General features: G+C 41.6%; 1 protein-coding gene across 2 annotated transcripts in view; it reads right to left on the reverse strand.

Moving 5' to 3' along the window:
- Positions 1-22,440, reverse strand: part of LPCAT2 (lysophosphatidylcholine acyltransferase 2) — a 660,866-nt gene that overhangs the window by 13,822 nt on the left and 624,604 nt on the right. For both annotated transcript variants that reach the window (XM_040328743.1, XM_040328745.1), the window contains exon 14: positions 20,094-20,235. In XM_040328743.1, coding sequence (XP_040184677.1) covers positions 20,094-20,235 — 142 coding nt within the window. The remainder of the gene's footprint in view (positions 1-20,093; positions 20,236-22,440) is intronic.

The following is a 22,440-nucleotide window of genomic DNA, read 5'->3' on the forward strand; positions in this document are numbered from 1 at the left end:
GGTGCGGCTATTTGTTTATAGCCGCTCCGTCGCGATCGCTCCCCGGAGCTGAAGAACGGGGAGAGCCGTGTGTAAACACGGCTTCCCCGTGCTTCACTGTGTCGGCGCATCGATCGCGTCATTCCCTTTATAGGGAAGACACGATCGATGACGTCATTCCTACAGCCACACCCCCCTACACTAGTAAACACACACAAAGTAAACCCTAACTCCTACAGCGCCCCCTGTGGTTAACTCCCAAACTGCAACTGTCATTTTCACAATAAACAATGCAATTTAAATGCATTTTTTGCTGTGAAAATGACAATTGTCCCAAAAATGTGTCAAAATTGTCCGAAGTGTCCGCCATAATGTCGCAGTCACGAAAAAAATCGCTGATCGCCGCCATTAGTAGTAAAAAAAAAAAAAAAAAAAAATGCAAAAAAACTATCCCCTATTTTGTAAACGCTATAAATTTTGCGCAAACCAACCGATAAACGATTATTGCGATTTTTTTTACCAAAAATAGGTAGAAGAATACGTATCGGCCTAAACTGAGGAAAAAAAAAATTTTATATATGTTTTTGGGGGATATTTATTACAGCAAAAAGTAAAAAATATTGCATTTTTTTCAAAATTGTCACTCTATTTTTGTTTATAGCGCAAAAAATAAAAACCGCAGAGGTGATCAAATACCACCAAAAGAAAGCTCTATTTGTGGGGAAAAAAGGACGCCAATTTTGTTTGGGAGCCACGTCGCACGACCGCGCAATTGTCATTTTCACAATAAACAATGCAATTTAAATGCATTTTTTGCTGTGAAAATGACAATTGTCCCAAAAATGTGTCAAAATTGTCCGAAGTGTCCGCCATAATGTCGCAGTCACGAAAAAAATCGCTGATCGCCGCCATTAGTAGTAAAAAAAAAAAAAAAAAAAAATGCAAAAAAACTATCCCCTATTTTGTAAACGCTATAAATTTTGCGCAAACCAACCGATAAACGATTATTGCGATTTTTTTTACCAAAAATAGGTAGAAGAATACGTATCGGCCTAAACTGAGGAAAAAAAAAATTTTATATATGTTTTTGGGGGATATTTATTACAGCAAAAAGTAAAAAATATTGCATTTTTTTCAAAATTGTCACTCTATTTTTGTTTATAGCGCAAAAAATAAAAACCGCAGAGGTGATCAAATACCACCAAAAGAAAGCTCTATTTGTGGGGAAAAAAGGACGCCAATTTTGTTTGGGAGCCACGTCGCACGACCGCGCAATTGTCTGTTAAAGCGACGCAGTCCCGAACTGTAAAAACCCCTTGGGTCTTTAGGCAGCAATATGGTCCGGGGCTTAAGTGGTTAACATGGCAAGTCTATCTATACGGCACAAAATAGCAGCTTTAACTATACGCCGGAAAAAGCCGACTAGAGACAACGTAAGAGAATGCGACGACCGCGCGTACATTCGTGGACAGTCGGAAAAAGCTAATTTGCATACCCGACGCGGAAAACGACGCAAACTCCACCCAGCGGATTTGAGGATTCAAACTAAAGATACGACGTGGGAAATTTGAAAGTACGCCTGCGCACTTGCTCTGTGAATCTGCCCCGTTATGCCTGCCGACTGTCACATAGATTTCAGAAGAAAAGAACAGAATTTGTTGCCACAAATACAGGAGAAACCCATGAGATCAGGGATTTTATCGGCTGCCATACGGAGGGGGTTGTATACGTACTTTAATGCAGTTGCAACCTACAGTATGTAGGAAGGACTAAAAGGGCACTGAAGGTGAGGATTAAAGAGCATGTCCAAAACATTATTAAGGGTTTTCTGAAGCACAATGTTTCTAAACATTTTGGGGCAGATTCACGTAGATCTGTGGCGGCGTAACGTATCGCATTTACGTTATGCCGCCGCAAGTTTTACGGGCAAGTGCTTGAGTCACAAAGCACTTGCCTGTAAAGTTGCGGCGGCGTAGCGTAAATTCCCCGGCACAAGCCCGCCTAATTCAAATGATCTGGGTAGGGGGCATAGATCATTTAAATTATGCGCGTTCCCGCGCCGAACGTACTGCGCATGAGCCGTCCCTAAAATTTCCCGACGTGCATTGCGGTAAATGACGTCGCAAGGACGTCATTGGTTTTGACGTGAACGTAAATGGCGTCCAGCCCCATTCACGGACGACTTATGCAAACGACGTGAAATTTTCAAATTGCGACGCGGGAACGACAGCCATACTTAACATTGGATACGCCACCTAGGGGGCATGTTTATCTTTACGCCGCGTATCTCTTACGGAAACAACGTAAATTTACTGCGACGGGCAAGCGTACGTTCGTGAATCGGCGTAACGACTCATTTGCATATTCTACGCCGACCGCAATGGAAGCGCCACCTAGCGGCCAGCGTAAATATTGCACCCTAAGATACGACGGCGCAGGCCGTCATATCTTAGGCATGTTTAAGTGTATCTCAGTCGGGCTTAGATTCGGAGTTAGGTCGGCGTATCTACTGATACGCCGGCGTAACTCTTTGTGAATCTGGCCCTCAGTTATTTTACATTTATGTTGAGTTGGCTTCTTTTGTGGAACTTTTTTGTCCCACTTTCCTGGGAAGCAGGCATGAGCTGTTTCCAGCCAGTAGTATGCTGTGTTTAACGACATAGGGGCAGATTCACATAGATCTGCGGTGGCGTAACGTATCACATTTACGTTACGCCACCGCAAGTTTTACGGGCAAGTGCTTGATTCACAAAGCACTTGCCTGTAAAGTTGCGGCGGCGTAGCGTAAATTCCCGGCGCAAGCCCGCCTAATTCAAATGATCCGGGTAGGGGCGTGGATCATTTAAATAAGCACCCTAAGATTAGCACCCGTCGTATCTTAGGCATGTTTAAGTGTATCTCAGTTTGAGAATACACTTAAACATACGACGGGCTTAGATTCGGAGTTACGTCGGCGTATCTACTGATATGCCGGCGTAACTCTTTGTGAATCTGGCCCTTTGATCGCGTGCATAATAGGGATCCAACCCAAGTCCAATTCTAGGGGAATGAAAAACACAATCCATCTTGGAAGGGTAGCCATAAGGTCAGAACAATTAGCCAAAAAGAGTCAAAATGGATACACACTATGAGAACACTCCTACCAGGGGGAATGAACGTTGAATTTGACCTCAACTGTTTTCTAAGCAATTTTTGATGTATCCAATCTGTGGCTACCTCTGTGATTATATGTACTAGTCTTTTAGATACATAATAATTTTATATAATGGCCTGGATTCACATACATTGGTGCATATTTATGCCGGCGTAGCGTATCTCTTTTACGCTACGCCGGCGCAGCGCACAGAGGCAAGCACTGGATTCACAAAGCACTCGCTCCCACTACTGTTAAAGATACGCTGGGTTTCCTCAGCGTAAGCCAGCTTAGGTGGTAGTGGGCGTGAGCCATGCTAATGAGGCGTGACCCCAAGCAAATGATGGGCCAAGCGTCATAGAAGTACTTTAAACGAACGGCGCATGCGCCGTCCCGTGGACGTGGACGTGGACGTGGACGTATCCCAGTGCACATGCTCAGAATCACGTCGGAACTACTCCCTAAGATACGACGGATCACTGCCTACGACGTGAACGTAACCTACGCCCAGCCCTATTCACGTACAACGTAAACGACGTAAAATACGATGGCTGTGTTCCCTGGTCCATACGTTTGCATGAGCTGCGCCTCATATATGGGGAATAACTTTACGTCGGGCGTACGACCTACGTAAACCGCGTATATTATGCGCCGGGCGCAACTACGTTTGTGAATCGACGTATCTCCCTCATTTGCATATTTGCAATGAGGAGGCCAGCGTAAATATACGCCCACTATACGCCGGCGTAGGAAAGTTACGTCGGTCGGATGAAGCCTATTTTCAGGCGTATCTAGTTCTGTGGGCACGGTGCATAGATAAGACGGAGCATATTTACACTTACGCGGCGTATCTCGAGATATGTCGACGTAAGTGCTTTGTGAATCCGGGCCCTTTATTTTATTCTTTATATATTTGAATACATATGCACTTTTATATTTATATATCGTTTTTACAGATTTAGTGATATAAATTTACTGATTTGTAGTCTGAAGTATCAGATGTATACGACAAATCACATCTTTTTTTAATTTAAACGCTATGCGGTTTTTACTTGTATTTCATTCCTCGTTTTATATATGGGGCAATATTTTTTTAACAAATCAAGTAATTTTTTAGCCATATATGTAATTACACTTGGTATAGAGGATTATGGGATGTATGTGTCCATTTTTTTCCCCATCCCCTTACTTTTGCTTATGCACTCCGTTTTTATATTGGTGCGGTAACTTTACATAGAACTATACTGTCAGTTTCTGGCCCGCACCATTCTAGTATTAATTGCAACGGTGGGGCTAATAGCTCTATACAATAAGATTACTCTAGTCTCTATATATTGATGTCACCAAGTATACTGTGCAAAGGTTTGACTTTTAGTTAATGGCCGCTATTGGTTGGTATGCTTGATAACTTATACAATGGCCGCGCTGTAGGACATACGGCGGTTTTCAACAAAATGGCCGCGAGTACATTTCCGGTTTACACACATATAAACACAAACAGCACGACCGATCAGGTTCCCCAGATGAAGACGCGTGACTGTGTTGTAACGCTTAGGGATTGGTCGTGGGCAGACGTACACCTGGAGTGACGTAAGAAGGCACTGAGGATGCCGCTGTTCATTTGTATTACTGCACTCGCTTTTTGTCTTGGATGTAATAGCTTTTTATACTTTAATAAATCTTCCCCTACTTACAATACTACACTATTGGAGGCCCCTGTTTGCTCTCTCTCCCTCTCCCCCTGATTGGAGTCACAATAGGTACTGATCGAGGAGGTGTTTTTGAGTAAGCTGGCATACTATATGGAAGCCTGCAGAGAGTTTGAGAAGCACCAGTGAAGTGTGGAAAGTGGGAAGATCGTTAACTGTGAGGAGGTGTATGCTGTAAGGAGATCCTGGATGCTTTATACACTTGACTTGTTGATAAGGTGAGAGTTCTGAGAGCCCTTACACAGATGTGATCAAGCCACTCATTGATATCTTCACACATTTACCGTGTTTCCCCGAAAATAAGCCCGGGTCTTATATTCATTTTGGCAACAAAAGATACAGTAGGGCGTATTTTCGGGGTAGGTCTTAACATGTAATGTGCTGTCTTTTCTCCCCCTCTCTCTCCCTGCCTGACAGGAGTTAAAATGCTTGTAAAATCCTATAATCCACTCTATTACAGTAGTATATAATGTATAATGTGTGTTTTTCTGTAATATAATTGTGCCAAATACCTTCGTTCATCGCTTCTGTGACCCGCCGGAGCTCTCTTCCCCGCAATTGTACATTATATACTACTGTAATAGAGTGGATTATAGGATGTTACAAACATTTTAAACTAGGGCTTATTTTCGGGGTAGGGCTTATATTGCAGCCCTCCTGGAAAATAACGCTAGGTCTTATTTTCGGGGTAGGTCTTATTTTCGGGGAAACACGGTATGATCAGTGGACATACAGCTCAGTTTCTGTTCTCCTCCTTGGCAGTTTTACTGCATTAATCATACACAAACATTATTATAATCATCACTTTATTTATTGTTTTATTATCATCCTTTATGGGTATTGATTTATCACTATCTACCATTGTCACTTATTTATGTCATGATATTATCACTGATGCGCGCACAGAAAGTAAATGATGCAAATATAAATATAATTTAGATGACACTGCATATTAAAATATTAGCGTTAGATGGGCTATGTAGAAGAATAGTATTACTAGTAATATTGGTATGAGAATAGCTTACAATAAGGCACTATCACAGGTAACTGCAAGCTATTAGAGAACCATTCAAAAAATAATAATGATAATAATCATGGGTAACTAATTATATGACGGTATATATTAATATATATATATATATATATATATATATATATATATATATATATATATATATATATATATATATACACTGTATATATATGAAAATATGTATATATACCTCAATCTCCTCGTTTAACCCCCCCCCCCAGGGGTAAAGTGCCCGAAGAATAGATCCAATATTTTTCTAGTTGACACAAGCGTTTATATCTCTCAGAAGCAGTAGGTGGTTGGGATGGACTCCACTACCCACACACCGAGGCCAGCCATAGATTGACCATGGTGGATTACGAAGTTCTTGGGGACGCTGTAATGATCACGGCCCTTTTCGATAAAATGTCGGTGCTTGCCAAATGTGCTCTAAGTGCTCTAATTGTTCTGTCGACATAAAATAGTCCACATGGACAAGTAAGGCAGTAGACAACGAACTCTGCAATTATAAAATTATTTTAGGGTATAATGTTTCCCTTTGACAGTAAAGGTTTTTTGGCCTGCCATGAGAATGGAAATATATATGCAATACATTTCATAAAACCCACCACAGGGAACCCATTCATACATTATGATAGTTGCCATCACCCTAGATGGGTCAAGAACATTCCCCGCAGCCAGTTTTGTCATCTGCGTAGAAACTGTACTAGAGATTCTGACTATGAAATCCATGGGCAATTGCTTTCGCAGAAATTCCTAGAGAAAGGTTGCCCTACTGCTCTTATAGACAATGCGTTTAATAACTATCGTAATCCACCCACAGGCCCACGTGTTTCACCTCCTGTTACTAAACCACCAATACAATTTATTACACAGTTCCATGACAAATATAGAAATATGGAAAAAAAAAATTGCCTTTGGTCTATCTTAGTAGAAGACCCCCACTTGAAGACCACTATCAATACTAAACCTAAAGCGGCATATAGAAAATGCAGAATTATAAAGAGTAAAATTGCACCCAGCAGAAACAAGCCAGTTCAATCCATCTCACCACGACTAGTTTGTATACCTCTTAGAGGGATGTACCAATGTAAAAAAAAAAACTCTGTTTGACTTGCCAGTTTGTACACCACGGCAAAAAAAACTTTACTGTCAAAGTGAGTGAAAAACGTATATAGCGCAACACATGCAAACTGAATCGTCTCTGGGCGCTTAGTATCCATTCCCTGAGTAAACTTTTTGATCTCAGAAGAGATCAAGAGGTTTTGATCTTTCTTCTGAAGGCCAAGTGGTTCACCTCCATTCGAATGGTTGGTTGGTAGAGCATTCCACAGTCTAGGTCCTTGGACTGCAAATCTTCGTTCTCCTTTGGACTTATATCTGGCTTTGGGTATCTGGAGTAGATTTTGGTTGGTGGATCGCAGAACGCGATTGGGTTTGTGAGCTTTTAGTTTTTCACATAGATATTGGGGGGCATTTCCTTGAACACACTTATGCGTTAGACAGAGTGCTTTGAAAGTGATTCTGTCTTTTACTGGCAGCCAATGAAGGGATCTCAGAGAAGGTGAGATTGATTCCCATGTTTTTTTGCCAGTCACTAGTCGAGCAGCCGTATTTTGAACGATTTACAGACGAGTGATTTGGTATTTGGGGAGTCCGAGATAGAGGGCATTTGCATAATCAAGTCCGGATCAAGTAATTTATGGTTGTCTAAATGATGTTGTAGCTGTTGTACAACTTCTTTCTCCATTATCTTGGAGAAGACATTTAGGCCTGTTATGGGTCGACGGTGGTTTGGGTCTTTGGGGTCAAGGGTGTTTTTTTTTAGAATTGGTTTGATTATGCCTTGTTTCAGCAAGGTAGGCACCATGCCCTCCTTGAATGACTGGTTTATGAGCTGCGTGATAGCTGGTGCCAAAATATCAGCACATTCTTTTAGCAGTTTAGTGGGGATGATATCATTGGGCGCTGTGCTGTTTCGCAGAGTACCTATGATATTTTTAGTGACATCAATGGAAATGGGTTTTAGAGTGAAATTAGTTGTTTGCAGTGGTTTTATGTGGGTATTAGGTTTGTGATTTGGGGAGGGGTTGATGACGGTTCTATTTTGCTGAATACTTTCATGGATTTTTTCAATTTTATTAATGAAATAATCCGATAATTTGTTGCAAAATTCTTGTGAATCAGAATTGGTGGCCTCTAAACAGACTGGGTTCATGGTCTGGGTGACTAGCTTGAAGAGTTTGCGGGGGCGGTTTAGGGCATTTGCGATGATGTTGGAAAAGTGATTTTTTTTTTGGACATAAAGATTTCTTTGTGGTATTTCTTAGTTATTATCTTATAAATGGTGTGGTTTTCCTCTAAAGCGCTTCTTTTCCAAGCTGCTTCCGCTCTTCTGCTTTAGCAATGACAGCTGGTCATTAAACCAGCTGGGGTTGTTTTTCCGGATGCACGTTTTGCGTTTTGGTGCTACTAAGTCGGCTGACTTTAGTTGTGCCTTGTTAATGGCGTAAAGTGTTCCTGTGGCTGTTTGATGTTGTTGGCTTGTTTTTATTTTGTTCCCTAATGTAGTTTTGAAGAGAGCCGAGTGGAGCTTCTTCTGAGATCTAGTCCAGTGAGTTGTCACCGGTTTTATATTTTTTTTTTTGAGGGGGCATTTTTAGTAATTGTGAATTTAATAGCATGGTGATCTGTCTATTTTTTCGGCTCATTTTCCAGAATGTCGATTTCCAAATCTTGTTTGAAAATTAGATCAAGCGTGTGACCTGAGGCATGAGTGGGCCCCTGTACTAGTTGCTGCAGAACTAATCCTTCCAGTTGGTCGATGCAGGCGTCGGGGTCCAGTGAGGAGTTGGCCCAGAGGTTGAAATCCCCGAGGCAGCAAGAGGTGTTTGATGTTTAGGGTATAGGTGGAGATGAACTCCGTCAATGACGTGAGAAGGTGTGTTTTTGGACCGGGTGGTCTATAGCAGAGTAGAATATGGACAGTGTCCTGGGGATTTGTTTGCAGTTGCAAAGTGAGGGTTTCCATGAATGGAAGCAAGTTTTGAAGGTCTGGTTTGGTGAACGAGAGGTGAGTCTTGTGGATCACCTAGTAAGGAAAAATTATTCAGAGCTGGAATGTAAATATAAACTAAAACATACGAGCCAGCACTAAGGTAAATTCAAATAAAACACCTCACAGTGACATACAGTAATAATAGTGCAGCGCAAACACAAACAATTTAAACTATACACACAGAAAAATATAACATAAGATATATGATATATAATTAAAAATTATATAATAGAGTCCATATAAAGTGCTCAGGTGCAAAAAGATGATCCAAAACAGACTAAATGGTGATATCCAGAAGGAACCTCCACCAAATAGCAGGAATGGCCTCTCACCTTACAACTTCGACCTACAATAGGTCACAAAGCATAATCAGAGAACCACCTGTTCTCAGAGGACAGCAAGCAATGCAGCAGTAGAACCACGATATCAGTCAGACTCAGGAACAGGACATGGCAGTCAGGGCATAGAAAAAAAAGGAGAGGAAATCTAGTGCTCTCTGAAGCCAACAGGCCAAAATACATTTATTAAGAATAAAATACACTCACTGTATAAGCACTCTCAAGCGAGTGCAGCGAAACAGCATGATAAAAGATCCATGTCAGCATGGGTTTCAATCTAGATCGGCGATCGCTGTGGATCACCTCCAGGCCTCCTCCTCTTTGTCCCACTCTGTTTTCCGTTTGAATGCGGTAATTTACTGGCACCGGTTCTCCTAGAATGGTGTTGCAGTCAGCTGTTAGCCAGCTTTCTGTGATGAAGAGGTAGTCTAAATCCTGTTGTAGAATGAAATCATGGATTTCTAGTCGGTGTCTTACTGCCGATCTTGTGTTGACCAAAGCGCATGATATGTGCTTTGGCTGGGGTAAATGGGTGTAATTTTTAACTGTCGATCGTCGATCGATTCTGAACAGTTGCTTAGTTCTTAGAGCTTTTTTGGTGATGGCAGGTAGTATTGTGGCGAATGGCTTTAGACCCCAAATGGCTTCTGCAGAGTATCTCAGATTAGCCATAGTCGCAGAACGCCGGGGGGGGTGAAGTTTAACAGGGAGGTTTTCAATGACGATGGGAAGGAAGATTCCAAGTGGGTCGCCCAACTCGCTAAATCCTCCCTCCCTGTTTGATCCAGAGGAAGGTGAAAAAACCCTAGCCGTGCTATGCCAATATGCAGCAACAGGGGAAAAAAATTCCTTCTTGACCCCTCAGGGGCGATCGGGCGAGCCCTGGATCAAGTGCAGAATGGTGGTGAAATAACTGTTAGGGGCAGAATGAGGGGGGGAGGGGTGTACTCCCTCCTGAGTTCACAAGTGGAAGCCAATTCACACGTTTTTGGGTTGTGGAAGGGTAGTGGGGGTGAATGATAGAGAATCCCAGTTACTGGGGTGTTGGGCCGCCACCGCTGCTTTTCCTGAAAAGGACGGCTGCAAATGGTCCCAAGGGAGGTGGAATAGCCCTGAGAATCAGGGGCTTACCTTGAGATGCTCCCGGGAGGTGATGCCTGCGGAGTAAAGAGGGAGGCCAAGGGGGGAAGGGAGACACGCTGGTCCGCTGGTCCTAGGAACTGTGGCAGGGGAGTTGGAAGAACCCTGCCTATCTGGAGCCAGGAGCCCACGTCCTGCTGCTAGGTACGCTTGCCGACTGCTACTGGCACCAGTTCTGGCCCTGGAAAGTGAGAGCAGACTCGTTGGAGAGCGTCCTGCTTCACTGAAAGGGAAACCTTATACCCTAAAATAATTTTATAAACAGAGTTTATTGTCTACTGCCTTACTTGTCCATGTGGACTATTTTATGTCGGCAGAACAATTAGAGCACTTAGGGCACGTTTTGACAAGCACAGGCGTTTTATCGAAAAGGGCCGTGATCATCACAGCATCCCCAAGCACTTCCTATCCCACCACGACCAATCTACAGCTGGCCTCGGTGTGTGGGTAGTTGATTCCATCCCAGCCACCTATACTGCTGCTGAGAGATATAAACGCTTGTGTCAACTAGAACCCCTGGGGGGGGGTTAAACAAGGAGATTGAGGTCCACAAACTGTTGTGAACCAACCACGTGTCCCCCACTCCTGTGTGTTGAAAATGTTTCCCCCTCTCTTTTTTAAAAAATATACTGGTTATGCTATACACGTTCATGAGTATATGGGTATATTAGTATACTAGTGGCTTTTATTCTTTGTATATATTTGTGTGTGGGCCCAAACAATTATCTAATCTTTTCATGTCCCTTATTTCCTTCTCTACAGAGATGCCTTATTTGATGTACTTCCATAGTAAGTATCATAATTATAAGCATAGTGGCTATAGTAATCGTGATTATGGAGTTTCCCATTTACGAATATTTTATCCTGATAATATACTTTCATATTTTTCTATATATACATATTTTTAAATATATATTTTTTAATATATACCTTCATATAATTCGTTACCCATGATTATTATCATTATTATTTTTTGAATGGTTCTCTAATAGCCTGTAGTTACCTGTGATAGTGCCTTATTGTAAGCTATTCTCATACCAATATTACTACTATTAATACTATTCTTCTATATATCCCATCTAACTCGAATATTTTAATATGCAGTGTCATCCAACACTGTATCCTGGCTTAGGCCAACAAGGCACAGGCCTAGGGCAGCACTTTGCAGGGGGGCAGCACAGAAAGTCCCCGCCGGCTTGCGCAACACTGTTAGGCCTCGTACACACAATAGGTTAAACAGAGGACAATGGTCTAATGGACCGCTTTCATCGGTCATAACCGATCGTGTGGGGGCCCTATAGGTTATTTAACCATCGGTTAAAAAAAAGCCAACTTGCTTTAAATTTAACCGATGGGTTCCTAACCGACAGGTCAAAACCGATCGTTAGTAGGCACGACCATCGGTTAAAAATCCACGCATGCTCAGAATCAAGTCGACGCATGCTTGGAAGCATTGAACTTTTTTTTTCAGCATGTCGTTGTGTTTTACGTCACCGCGTTCTGACACGATCGGTTATTTAACTGATGGTGTGTGGAAGCGACGGACCATCAGTCAGCTTCATCAGTTAACCGATGACAATGGTCCTTCAGACCGTTCTCATCGGATGGACTGATCGTGTGTACGAGGCTTTAGTGTAGTGCCAGTCTTATGGGGCGGACTGGGCTGACAGGCAAATTAGTCTAGCGCCCCCATAAAGCAGCTGCACTGCTTCCGGTATGCGGGTGGCTGGCATTCCGCAACTAAGGGGGGGGGGGGCTGCTTCTAATTTTGACTGTCCTATCATCCTGGACCACAAACCTTCCTCACTGTGCTATATGTTTTCTGCTGTACCATTGCTATGGTTATATTTTCTTAGTTCTCTCCATAAAATTATCAGAAATTTGTGCTTAAAGTAGAACTATAGGCAACACTTTTTGTTTTCATTTTGTATAGAGTAAGGGAGTGTTATAGCCCCTGTCAGTTTATTTTTTACCATCCCTGTCCCATTGCAGAGATTTCCCTTCACTTCCTGCTCCATAGCCAAACAGGAACTGAGTGGAAATCTATGCAAATTAAGGGAATTTAATATTATATTAGGGGGGTGCATAAGTTTAGTCAGGCCTAGGGCCGCACAAAACCTAAATACATCACTGGTGTCATCTAAATTATATATATATATTATTTACTTTCTGTGCATATTGTGCTACCCAGTTTTCCCTTTTCTGTGCATATTGTGTTACCGAGTTTTTACAAGTCCGTTGCTATTGTGTGTATTTTGGGCCACGCTGGGACCTGTTGTCCCACGGCGCAGACATATGTATAAGGCAACAGTTCCTATAGCCCAGTTTTAGGCCAATAGAAGGAGCAGTGGCTCAAAACGCATAGCCCAATCAGCACCTTGCCTTCTATGTAAATCCTCCCCCGGAAGTGTCTCTGGAAGCAATCACATGACCTGTGATGTCACGTACGCTCCACGCTGGACCAAGCCTCTTCCTGATGATCACAGGACAGGCTTTAGAACGAACCAATACACTCTGCAAATATCCTTCAATACCTCCTTCTACCCCTCTAGACCTGTTAACCAATACGACCCTTATTACCAACAAGACCAATGGAGAGATCGAGAACCGAATCAATATCAGGATTTTCCCAGGTCCAATCAAGACCAACTAAGAAGGGTAGACAGAAAAGAGGAAGTAGAGGGGGAAAAAAGCAAAGAATAAAAAGAAAGAGAACACAATAGGTCAGGGGATCTTCAATCTCAGCACTGTCACGCTGACCTCAGAGGAGGTTACTCTCCTCGATAAAGGATTGAAGTTTGCCCCACCTAAAACACTAAATAAATTTGAGACGCATATGGACGTACATAAATTTTCTAGGAAATTAAGTATGAAAAGGTTTTTTCTTTCTAAACCTGCCATAGCGTCCACTAACATCAATACAGATGTGGAAATTCAACATTCCAATCTTTCGAATGCCTCCTTGTTCAACCCCCCTGGAGGTATGGCACCTAACATCAAGGTTTTTAGGGATGTACTTTTGAGGGATCTCGAAAAAATTGATGTTAGGAAAACCAAACTCAATAAATCCCTGCAGGCTGGTTTTGACCAACTTTGCGAGGAAAAAAGTATTGTGATCCGCCCCGCTGATAAAGGGGGCGGAATTGTGATACTTAATAAGTCTGATTACCTCGAGGTACTTGGTAATATAGTTGGAGATAGGATACCTATTTACCACTCCCCAAGGACCCCAGACCATCATATAGGAAAGTATTGACTGGAATAGTAAAGAAAGGTTAGACTTCTGGAGTTCTCAATAAAAAAGAAAAAGCCTTTTTGGTTCCAGCTTCTTCAAGGATCCCAGTGATATACTACCTGCCCAAGATCCATAAAGATCCGGTCCACCCTCCCGGGAGGCCGATAATTAGTGGAATAGATTCCATCTCTTCTAGGGCAGGTAAGTATATCGATGGGTTCCTTCAGCCGTTGGTTAGGGCCTTACCGGCCTTTATCCGCGACAGTAAACATGTGATTAATATAATGAACAACATCCCACATGAGGAAGGTTTATGGTTGGTTACAGCAGACGTCACGTCTCTGTACACCATCATACCCCACGATTGGGGAATTTCATCTGTGAAATATTTTTTGGAAAGGGATTCTGCTCTGCTGGAGATCCAGCAAAGATTCATTATGGATCTTTTACAGTTTGCAACCACTCACAATTTTTTTTGGTTCGGTGGCAAATACTTCCTACAAAAGAGGGGGGTCGCTATGGGGGCTAAATTTGCCCCTAGCCTGGCCAACCTCTTTATGGGGAAATGGGAGGAGGACGTTGTCTATGCTGACCGCAGACCAGAATTGGTCTTGTGGGCTAGATACATAGACGACGTCCTCCTCCTATGGAGAGGATCCAGGGAGTCTCTGGTTGACTTTATGGATTGTCTCAATACCAACAATAGGGGGATTGAATTTAAGTATGAGGCAGATCAGGAGAAGATCAATTTTTTAGATCTGGAAATAAGGGTGGAGGACGGTCAATTTGTGACGTCCACATACTTTAAATCGACAGATCGCAACTCCTTTATTCCCCGTGACAGCTGTCACCATAAGGCTTGGCTGGATTTGGTTCCTAAGAGCCAATACTTGAGGCTTAGACGCAATTGCAGCAAGATGGAAGACTTCGATGAACAAGCCAAAATGTTAACTGCAAGATTTTTAAACAAAGGGTATCAGGAAACAGACCTCTTTAAACAAACGCGAGAAGCTAAAATTATCGATAGAAATGTGTTGTTGCAGGATAAATGCGTTTCTAGTGAGGAAAATAATCAATACATATCTCCTTTCATCACTAGTTATTCAAATCAGCACCATCTAATAAAAAACTGGTTAAGAAACATTGGCATCTCATCAAAGAGGATGCTATCCTTGGCCCTGCGTTACCAGAACAACCTTGGGTAGTCTTTAGAGGGGTCCCCTCATTAAGGGATTCTCTGGCTCCAGGAGTCGTGGATCCACCATTGAATAAACCCATGTTCTTTCAAAATATAATTGGCTACCATAAATGCCAAAAATGTGCGGTATGTAAAATCAATGCCATTAAAGAACGCAAGACCTTGAATTTCATTTCAAATAGCACCTCACAAGTGTTTAACATCAAATCTTTTATTACATGCTCTATGACCCATGTAGTTTATTTACTTATCTGCCCATGTGGGTTACAGTACGTTGGACGTACTGTAAGAAAGTTCCAGGTAAGGGTCAATGAACACATTGGGAACATAAGGAGAGGATTTAGAGAACATTCTGTTTCTCGGCATTATAGGGAGGTGCATGCCAGGGATCCTAGTGGCACTTCCTTTATTGCCATTGACATCCTCAAACCCCACTGGAGAGGTGGATCAAAAAGGATAGCGATATCAAAACTCGAGATGAGTTGGATATATCGCATGAAATGTCTTAAACCGCAGGGTTTGAATGTGGACATAGAGGTCAATGCCTTTTTAGACAATTCTTAGTGATCTCTTGCTGAACTATTCATTTTCTTCCCCCCCTTTCTTGCCACTCCAATTTTCTGGGTCCATCTGAGGATTGTATACTATTGAAATTTGATACTAAAGATGAGGATAGTATACGATTATCGGTTTAATTTTTTGCCTTTAAGATCCGTGTGGGACCCCTTGGGGAGGTAGGTTATCCTTCTGGGGATTGTTCTTGTCTCCAATAGGGATTTACCTACCTGTAATACTCACAGATGCTGGTTAAATGGCAATGTAATTTCTTTATCAACCACTAGAGGGCTCTCAATGTGATATATTAGATTTATTAATTTTTAGATTTTTTATGTTTTGACCTTTATGATTTTAATGTATAAGGAGAATACAGATGTCAGCCAACTGCGATTTCTCTTTCAGATATTAAAATCCCTGTTTTGGCTGATATGATATTAATTTGGGTATAATGTTCATGCTGCTATCTTTCTGGCGTTTTTAATAGATGCTATAAAGTGGTGACATGAATTTACCCGTTTTTAGGTTAATATGGTGTTATCTGTTTATGTATAGTAAGAACATACGATGTGACAGACAGTGACTCTTTAACTAAAACATTCATATGATGTGAATGGTGGGATGTCTGTTGACCATTGAGAATATCCTCATGAGGTAGGACCTTACCCTGCTGACATAGGATAGTTCTATCTATGTCAAGGGCGGTCTTACTGGTAGGAAGTTCCGGGTCATTCAGATCCTCCCCTTCCGGGTTCATTGATCCTTCATTGATATTTGGATCATTTTATTACTCTGGAACTGTTTTTTGCCCATCTATTTGGACATTCAAATGTTTTGGGGTTCTGCTGTTGATTTCCCCTCTCATTTTGGACTGCCTAACAATTGATTAGTATGCAATTCTAATGGACTAACAAAGTTTTCTAAGCGTTTGGTCCCAAATAGCAGATTGTTGTATTTACTCCGAAAGGTTTTTTCCATGACTGTTTGGGCATCATCCCTTTTTTTTGCAATTTTTGCACTAGCACTTTATTTATTTATTCATTTATGCATTTATTTATTTATATTATTTTCGCATTAAGTTGCGACTCCTAGCGCAACTCATCTTTTTTCTTTTTACTTTTTGCGTGTATATCACATGTTTAGCGTTGCTGCTGGAATTACTCACTATTTATTTATTTATTTATTCATTTATCCATTTGAAATTCATTTATATTCATTCTCCTAGCGTGAGGAAAACCCCCCCTCTTTCCTTTACTCTGCAAATCTTCACATCTCCGCAGCCCACATAGCTTCACGATGCCCACAAGCAAAATGGAAACGGCCTGAAGAACATTTTATAAAGTCACAATTTTTTTTAACATTACAACAGTTTAAGGAACCAAAAAAAAAAAACGTCAGGACCGCCGAACCCCCGCTTTAAAAAAACAAAAAATTGGGTCACTTTAATTCCCATTACAAGGAATGTAAACATCCCTTGTAATAGAAAAAATAATGACAGGTCCTCCTAAATTTGAGATCTGGCGTCAAAAAGACCTCAGATCTTATATTTAGACTAAATTCAATAAAAAAAAATGTTTTTGTTTGAAAAAAATTACAAAAATAAATTGCCCCTTTAAGACGTATGGGCAGAAGTGACGTTTTGATGTTGCTTCCGCCCGGCTATGTGATGGAGATGGGTGGGGGCCATCTTGCCCTTACTCGTATCCATACCCAGCACGAGAAAGGACCTGATCACCTCCAAACGACTCCAGTAAGCGGTGGAGGGCGCGGGAGAGCGGCAGGGGGGCCCCTATCCCACCACCAATAACAGTGATCTTTCACGCGAATCCACTGCAGAGACCACCATTATCGTTTACAGGACCGCCGCCTGAAAAGATGGATACCTCGTTGTGGCAGCAGCTGCTGCCATTACCGAGATTTCTCTCTTCAAACTAAGGACGTATATAGTCGTGCGGCAGTCCTTTAGGTTTAAGTGGACAGATACAGCCCTGAAATATCTAGGAGCATATATCCCCTCTAATCTAACACAGGATTTCCAACTTAATTTCCCTCCCCTATTGACTAGAACACGCATTTTATTAGAGACATGGAATCGGGGACTGCATTTGTGGTTTGATAGATGCAACCTTTTAAAGATGAGTATCTTACCCAAGTATCTATATTTATTTCAAACTCTGCTGATCAAGATACCATCTCAGTACTTTAAACATGTTCATTCCATGTTTATCAAATTTATATGGGCACATAAGAAACCACGCACTCCCAGATCACAATTATCTCAACCTAAACATAGCGGAGGAATTGCACTCCCAGATGTACTTAAATACTACCAGGCTGTACATATGGGGAGACTCATAGATTGGAATCGTCACTCAATAGACAAACTCTGGGTTTGAATTGAACAAGAGCAAACTGATGTTTCACTGAAAGGGGTACCATGGTGTTACGATAAACTTTCGTTCGATCTAAAGAGGCTTCCCCTGATAGCTCCTACAATATGAATCTCTTCACAAGTGATCGTTAAAACCTCTCTCTCGACAGTGAACTCACCTCTAATGCCCATCCTTGGGAACCCAGAATTCCCTCCAGGTTTGAGGGACCATCACTTTTCCACTCTGCGACAAAATAATTGCTTTCGGGCATCGCATTTTTTAGTATCGGATGGCTGGCCATCCATAAGAGTTCTAATGAAACCCATGGGCTCTTTCTGTTTACCTTTCTGGAAGGCTTTGCAGCTTCACCATTTTCTTCATACACTCAAGTCACCAGAGAGGTTTAGATGACAATTAACCATATTTGAAGAATACTGCTCGAAGGAGGGGACTTTGTCACACACACTTTCCAAAATGTATACTTTACTGATTTCCCCCCCGGAACAACTGAACCTATCTTGGATAGAGAAATAGGAGAGAGAGATGAACTGTAGCTTTACAATCAGCCAAAGACAAAATATGATTGAACTATCGCTGAAATCCTCTATTTGTACTAAGATTCAGAAGATGAATTATAAAATATTAACAAGATGGTACTGTACCCCACAGAGGCTACATAAATTTTATCCTGAAACACCAGACCAGTGCTGAAGATGTATGGAGGAGGGAGGTACGATGTTACATATTTTTTGGTCATGTCCAAAAATAAAATCTTACTGGAAGGAAGTACGGAACATTACTCAAAGATTCACGGACTACAGGATACTGGAGGATCCAGCCTTTTTTTTACTACATGTTACAAATATTCCTGCCAAAAAATATAAAAAAATCTATCTTATGACATCTAGTAAATGTAGCCAAATCATGTATCCCACTTAGGTGGAAAAATACGCTACCCCCCACGCTCGGAGGTTGGCTCCATAAAGTGGAAGAGATAAATATGATGGATCTTACACTCTCAGCACAAAATCAACAAGAAAAGTACTCTGAGGTATGTAGACAGTGGAATATGTTTATTTTTCTGAAGAAGGTCTGAATTTGCTTAACTCATGATGATCAGATATAAGTATTACAACTAAAATAGCTAATAATTAGTTATCCATTACTTATCCAGGGAAACACCCCCCCCCCCCCCCCCCCGCAGTCCTAATTTCCCTTTTCCCCCTTAATCCTTTTCTTTTCCCCTTAAAAATGTCTTTCTTTTTTGTAAATTATTATTTTTTTATTTTTTTTCTTAATTTTTTTTGTGTTTCTTGTGTTATACTTTTTTTTCATAATTTAGAAAATGGGAAATGGATAGGGTGATTCCAGATACAGTGAATGGAGGTGGTCCCCCTGCTCGCTGTAATATCAGCATAGTGTCCTCCTCAGGGGTGTATGGAGGTTGCTATGAAGGATGGGATTATTATCTTGTGATTAATGATTATTGATTAGTGATCATATTTGTTATGTTATTGTTTATATATGACTGGTATGAGAACCTGGACTCACCCTTGGTGGTAGAAATAAAGTATTTGAAAACATTATCGTTTACAGGTCCACCGCCTGAAAAGATGGATACCTCGGTTGTGGCAGCAGCTGCTGCCATTACAGAGATATCTCTCTTCAAACTAAGGATGTATATCGTCGTGCGGTGGTCCTTAAGTGGTTCAACACAGTTAGGGACATTCCCCTTAGCCTTGTCATAGAGGGTGTAGGGGACAAGAAAGAACCAATGGAAACTCAACACGTATATTGAAACAGAAACTACAGTTGAAAGGGATTATGATAAGCAGGCAGCCCCTCCTTACACATCCCCTGCTGGGATATGTCTCCAGATCCTTTGTCTACATCTCATGACCCAACACAATTAAACACGGCAACAAGAGGGGGGTGGGGATCTAGCATTACATTACATTATCTCAATGCCATTTTGTCCCCAAGTCTCTCAGTCTCTTCTGGGCCAAAGTCTGTGGGTAGGAGGCCAGCCCACAGCCCCCTCCAAAACACACAGTGACAGTGGGTTCTGTCACAGTGCTACTTTGTATTGGTCTATCGCATAAAATCTCAGTAAAATACATTTACGTTTTTAGTTGTTATATGACAAAATGTGGAAAATTTCAAGGAGTATGATACCTTTTCAAGGCACTGTATTTGTCCCAGTGAGGTGCAAATCCTGTATACTAAACAGGTACAATGATTGAGAAATTTACAGCACAGTAAATGTTTATCATCATACCCTTAGCAGCATGTTAATGTTAGAATGATCAGACATAGAGAAACTGCTTTTTATTACTTTCTTACCATAGGTAATCTTTCCTGAATTGTCAGCATCCATATCATGAAAAAGTTTAGATACTTCAAGGTCTGGTACTCCCAAAGAGCATCGCAGTAAAGAGCTGAACTCGTCCTCTGTTATGCTTCCATCTTGGTCTATATCAAACAGCTAGACATAATAGGTAAAGAAATTGTGATGGACATGAAATAAAATGAATATTTTATTATATGCTACTTTGTGCTAAAATCACTCAAATGTTGTTTTTCTTTCCTTATATTGTTTATTTGTTTTTCTATTCATTATCTATATAAGATATATATGCATATGTATGTATAGGTATATGTTACAATGCAGATATTATCCTAAAACATTAAGAAACAGATAATGGAGTTACAAGTACATCTTAAACTTGAAATGGAGGACAAAAGACTATTATTAAGAGCAGATGTGTTCAAACTCCTCCCCCTCCTTATCCTCGCTTTACTGAAGGAACTTTTTATGCCTGTATGACACGTGGACTTACAAGGAGAATGTGTGCCGTGTACAAAGAACAGACGTCACAGGGGGCGTGTAAATGGGACTGTACTGTATAGAATTAACCAATTAGTGTGTTCATGTGAATGATGTCATGATGTTTATAAAGCTATAGGAAATAAAGGGTTGGGCCTCTTTGATGGCTGAATGTTAAAAGGTGAGGATGTGAATTATTTTGCTCTGGTTTGCATGCTCCCATTGATTTGGGTCAAACTGCAGAAATGGGGTTAATCCTGAGATTGTGTCAGGAAATCAATCGTTATCATTTTGGCTCAACCAACGTGTGCTTTGCTTTATTGGGGAGACGCGGGACCCCAAGATGTCGATGGGGTGCGTCTGTGCGGACAGAGGCTGATCACGTTTCTTTTGTGCTTCTTGCTGCAGTCCACTTCTGTGCAGGCGTCCTTCATTCTCTCAGAATTTGTGCTGCGCTTTACCAATCAAAGGCGGGTAATTCTTGAGAAAAGTATCTTTTTAAAGAGGACTCGTCATCCCTGTTTCTGCCGGGTTGACGTCTTTGTTTTATGTTTTATGTTCCCCCCCTCCCCCTCTCCTGCTGTGTCTTATTGACCACATGTGTCAGCTGGCTGTTAGAGGCCAAGGGAAAAGAAAAAAAAACAAAAAAAGCGTAGGAGGAAGGTTTTTAAAAGACAGGACTGGTAATTTTGCAACTGTTTCTTTGTTAGATAAATGTAATGTTGAGTTTTAACTTTCTCATGTCATAAGCGTCTGGTTATGTTGATATATAAGAAGGAATTTTTAGTGACTCACATTGCTTATCTTTAAAGATTATTTTCTTACGTTGAGCTTGATTTAGATGTTAAATGGGGACCAGCCTTTACTGTTTTTTATCATTTTATCGGGTAGATTGTGTGATCTGTGGGGACCTGCCTATATTTATCACTGGGTTCCGGCCAACCTTCCCTTTGCCTTCCCTGCCACCTTAGCTGCCTACCTACCTTGATGGTGGTATGTGACTCATGACCTGATACATATATGGCCTGTTGCCTGTTATACTGTTAGTGTGGTACCCAGGAGCTATTATACTGCGGTTATGGACCCTTCATGACCTGATGGTCATTTATGGACTGGTGTCACCGGCTGCTTTCCCTGATGCTCTGCCCAAGGTTTAAGCTGCTATATGTATGCTGAACAATGCCCCTGCTATTGTGGAAGCATGGGCCCCGCCCGAATGCTGTTCTCAGGCTGGAGGCCTCTCCCCCTGCGAACAGGCCTTGATCCAACGTGCCCCATCCTGCCCCAACCCCATGTCCCCTGTGAACGCAGATGGTGTCCTCTCCTGCCCGCTGTCCTTTGCCTATACCGGATTCTGTCCTCTGTGGCCCACCGGCCCTTCTTCTCTTCTTCGTTTTGTCCAAAGGGGGTATCATGCCATGTCATTGGACAAACACGGAAGGAAGAGAATGATGCAGACCTACCTATTCCTACCCTGGATGAACATGATTATTCTGAACTTATGAAGGTAGAATCCGCTCAGGTGTGCCCCGACCCCAATGCCTTGACTCACCTTGTATGTTGATGGCTCTATGGGGTAGCTGAGGTGGTAGAGAGTGAGTAAGGCCTTGCGTTCACTGCTACAGTTACAAAAGAAAAATGAAGGTTCTGGGTACCACATTTAAACGTTTTTTTTTCACATACCATAACATACCACCCTCAAGCATAGTGTACGGTATTCCCCAAGGGCATTTATTATCCCCTTTTGAAATCTGGTTTGAGACAGTCTCTAGATTAGGTTGGTATAAGCTATGACAGTTGCAATTACAGTCTGATACTTTGAGAAATTATGTGACCGCTCTTGGAAAATAATTAACTAATATC

The sequence above is a fragment of the Rana temporaria genome, chromosome 11 (assembly GCF_905171775.1).
Source record: "Rana temporaria chromosome 11, aRanTem1.1, whole genome shotgun sequence".
Lineage (NCBI taxonomy): Eukaryota > Metazoa > Chordata > Amphibia > Anura > Ranidae > Rana > Rana temporaria.